General features: G+C 29.3%; 1 protein-coding gene across 1 annotated transcript; it reads right to left on the bottom strand.

The window, feature by feature from the left end:
* Positions 1 to 670: 670 nt before the first annotated feature.
* Positions 671 to 2,215, bottom strand: LOC131614718 (eukaryotic translation initiation factor 5B-like). Its single transcript, XM_058886276.1, has 7 exons — positions 1,790 to 2,215; positions 1,609 to 1,709; positions 1,430 to 1,520; positions 1,249 to 1,344; positions 1,028 to 1,093; positions 870 to 929; positions 671 to 730 (listed from the first exon to the last, which is right to left on the bottom strand). The coding sequence occupies exons 1-7, from the start codon at positions 2,213 to 2,215 to the stop codon at positions 671 to 673; spliced, it is 900 nt and encodes a 299-aa protein (XP_058742259.1).
* Positions 2,216 to 3,703: the final 1,488 nt, after the last annotated feature.

The raw sequence follows: 3,703 nt of genomic DNA on the forward strand, positions 1-3,703 counted from the left end.
ACGTACCAAACATTTGGAAATCGATTGCCATATCGTTCGCGAAAAACTCCTTGCTCATGTGTTCAAACTCTTACCAGTTTCATCCAAAGATCAGCTGGCCGATTTCTTCACCAAAATGTTGCTACCTCTTCCTTTTCATACTTTGCTATCCAAGTTGGGGATGATCAATATCTATCCTCCAACTTGTGGGGGGATATTGCACCATGATAAAATAGAAGGAGATAACTAACTGTTTTTGTATATGTAGTATAGTTAGTTATCTGTTAGTTTTAAGTAGTTATGGTATTGTATAGAGTGACCATCATAGCTATCCTACAACTCATGCTGTATATATATATCATTTGTACCAGCTTTATCACAGTAATGAAGATTAGATTTCATCTCATAACACACAATAATAAAAAAAGAAGTTAAATACATTGTCTTGATTGGAGAAAAAGAAATTAATAATAAACACCAATGTAACACCGACACCTCTGAAAAACGGCGTGTCCGTGTCCGTGTCAGTATGAGACACTTGCATTGACACTTACGATTATATTTAATTTATTCATTTTTTTAAATTATTACAAGTGTCGTTGTGTCAGTGTCAGAGTCAAATTCGTAGTGTCAGTACTTCATAAATAAACACCGATTCAATCTTGGTTCAGGCTTCACCACATTTAAATTTTTAGTCTCGGGCAGGCTTCACCACATTTAAATAAGTGCCAACAACAGCATGTTCAAGCCCCTAAAATATTATTAAAAAAAAGACTTCATGCTCCTAAAATATATTATTAAAAAAAATAATGACTAAGTTCTCATTCTCAAAACTAGAATGAAAATGAGATATTTAAAAATGGCATAGAATAATTATCTTGAAGATGTACCTTGGCAATTATCTTGACGGAATTAACACTTTTGATTTTTTCATGACGAATATGATGAGCCTGAAATTAGACTATCATTACTTAGCCTAAAATAAGAATATATTACCGAGCAAATACTAAACCGAGCAAATACTAAAAAAAAAAAAATCTATATGCACCTTATCACCAAGTTTTTTTATTGGCGGGAGTGTCAATAAAACTTGAATTGTGGTAACAATTGGCCCCTAAAAATAGAAAAGTTAATTAGGAAAAAAAATAGCATAATCAATAGTCTGAATACATTGATTATTTAATAAATATAAATTTAAAATGTAAATTTTTTCTTATAAAGAGAAGCGAAGGTAATAAAAGATAATGTAATTATATTCGAAGTACTTGCCTGCTTTCCACAGGCAATTATTTGATCTCCTTCATGAAGAACACCATTAAGTAAAACAACATTGATAGCGCTTCTGCTTGCATCCAAAATAGTGCACTAGCAATACAAATAACAATCATCATGTCACTACAATTAACATGAAAAACATTCAATCTGCTTTAATTAAATATATATAGCTAACCTTAAATTTTTCCCTGGCATGAAATTTCTCAACCATAGTTTTCTGGCTCAATAAAATCAATTGTTCTATCATATCAAGGATTCCTTCACCACTATATTATCACACAGAGAACACAAGAATCACTACCAATAAATATTTTATACATGATGCTAAATGCAGTAGCCAGTAGATGATTTTACCTTCTTGCACTTGTAGGCACAAGGCTGACAGTTTTTCCTATTTCTTTGTTCCAACAATACAAACATGTACTTATCCCAAGTTCTTTGAACTGAGAGTTAATCTAGCCAGCCATGAAAGAAAACAAATAAAATATTTTCAATGACAAAAACTCACAAATAAAAAATAAACATCTTTTATTACCTCTTTGAGCCTTCCATAAAACCTATGTTTAACGACCTTACTCTGGAGGTTAAATGATGAAAGAAATTGAGAATTACTGCATGTTTTCCATCCATGAAACCTGTCGAGGCGATTCAAGGCGACAATGAATCTTGAGTTCCATGTTTGTAAAAGATTGATCAATCGAATTGTTTGTTGTTGTAAGTAAATAGTAATATCAAGAACCAAGATTGCGATATCATAATCGATCATGTATCTGTATCCCAACTTATTCAATTTCAATGTCATACGATCCAGTAGGGTGGTTTTGCCACTCAATGGATCCCCTACTGCCACCCATGGAGGCAGTGTTATCGAATTTCGATCCAGTGCAATGGTTTTGCCACTCCATGAAAACCGTGTAATTGGACTGTTCTTCCATGCGTCTCCTCGGGTTCTTCCTGCCATTTTCCTCCAGATTAATAGGGTTTTCTTTCCTTAGACCAATTCATGTATATACAATATTCTTAACTGTCTATCAATCATTATTATTATGGTATCATGAATCATGGGATTTGTAGTGTGAAAAAGAATAATCAATTATATAGTATAATTAATATTTAGATTTTATAACTTAAATGTATTATATATGAATTTAATTGAAATAGACCGATGTGGTCAAGAAGTTTTACACCCCGGGTGAATTTCAACCGTTTATTTGTCAAAGTTATTTATTTAACTGATGATGACGAACTGATGTTGTAAAATCTTTTACTGTGATAGTGCATACAAATTAATCTTATTATATTTATGAGATTAATATCTTTTACCGGGGCACTGGTTAAGCATTCTTAATAAAGAAAAAATTATATATTCAATGCATTGAATACTTACAATATTCTATGGAAAAGTTAATTATTTATGGTTTCAATGCATTGAATACATATATTTTGGTTAAAAAACTTATCTTTTTTACTTTATTAAATGAAGGTCAACTTACCTTTTAAATCTCTTAACCAGTGCCCCTGGGGCACTCGTTAGCATTACCCTAAATTTTTTTACACCAACAATGCATCATCACCATTTAAATGAATTACTTTAATAGAAATTGAAATAAAAATTCAATAATTTTAACAAATCAACGGTTGAGATTCACTGATAATATAAAACTTCTTTACACCTCAGTGAATTTCAATTAAAATCTATATTTAATTGTTATGTTTAGGATTGGAAATAAGTCAGACCAACTATAACACAGGTCTATCGTCTACGCAAGTCAAGTCTATGTCATTTTTTTAAATAAAAAAGACCTAAATTCTTTTATAAATCTATTTAATTAAAAAGATTAGGCCACATTATAAAAGTCGGCCTATTTAAATAAACAAAAATAAATTTATTATTATTATTATTATTATTATATTTTACTTATGTTTTGAATTAAAATGCTATAATAAACCTTAGTTATCTTTAAAAGTTTATGAAAACGTGTTGAATAAAAACTTATCAACAATGTTGTAAAGTTGTTTTTATTAGTTCTCATTAATAAATAATATCGCAAAATTTATGTTAATAGATAAATTTGAAGCATTTAGTTTCATTAATATTTTAATTTGTTAATCAATTTAAATATTAGTCAGAATTTTTTATTTATAAATGTTCAAACAAAATAGGTTTTTAGGTTTACTAATAGGTCAAACAACCCTTCAAAAAGGAGAAGTTCAAACCTAAAATATTTTTATGATAGGTCACATATAAGACTTGAACTTTAAAGTTTTTTACAAGTCAGACTCATGTTTGATAAAGTTTAACTCGGCTCAATTTATTTTCATCTTAGTTATGATTTATATGTTTAAATATTTATTTATTTCTTGAATTCTATGCAAATCAACCAAGATTATGTATACATAATCGTCAATATTAAATTAGATAGTAGTTGTATTATAATGAAACACATGG

The sequence above is a fragment of the Vicia villosa genome, linkage group LG6, assembly GCF_029867415.1.
Source record: "Vicia villosa cultivar HV-30 ecotype Madison, WI linkage group LG6, Vvil1.0, whole genome shotgun sequence".
In the NCBI taxonomy this organism is placed as follows: Eukaryota; Viridiplantae; Streptophyta; class Magnoliopsida; order Fabales; family Fabaceae; genus Vicia; species Vicia villosa.

Excerpts from the sequence above, each read along its gene's own strand:
- LOC131614718 (XM_058886276.1), bottom strand. The coding sequence starts at position 2,215 with ATGGCAGGAAGAACCCGAGGAGACGCATGGAAGAACAGTCCAATTACA. Across the intron at positions 1,710-1,789 it reads TTTATGGAAGGCTCAAAGAG|ATTAACTCTCAGTTCAAAGA; the intron begins GTAATAAAAGAT and ends ATGGCTGGCTAG. Across the intron at positions 1,345-1,429 it reads ATGCCAGGGAAAAATTTAAG|TGCACTATTTTGGATGCAAG; the intron begins GTTAGCTATATA and ends TTGTATTGCTAG.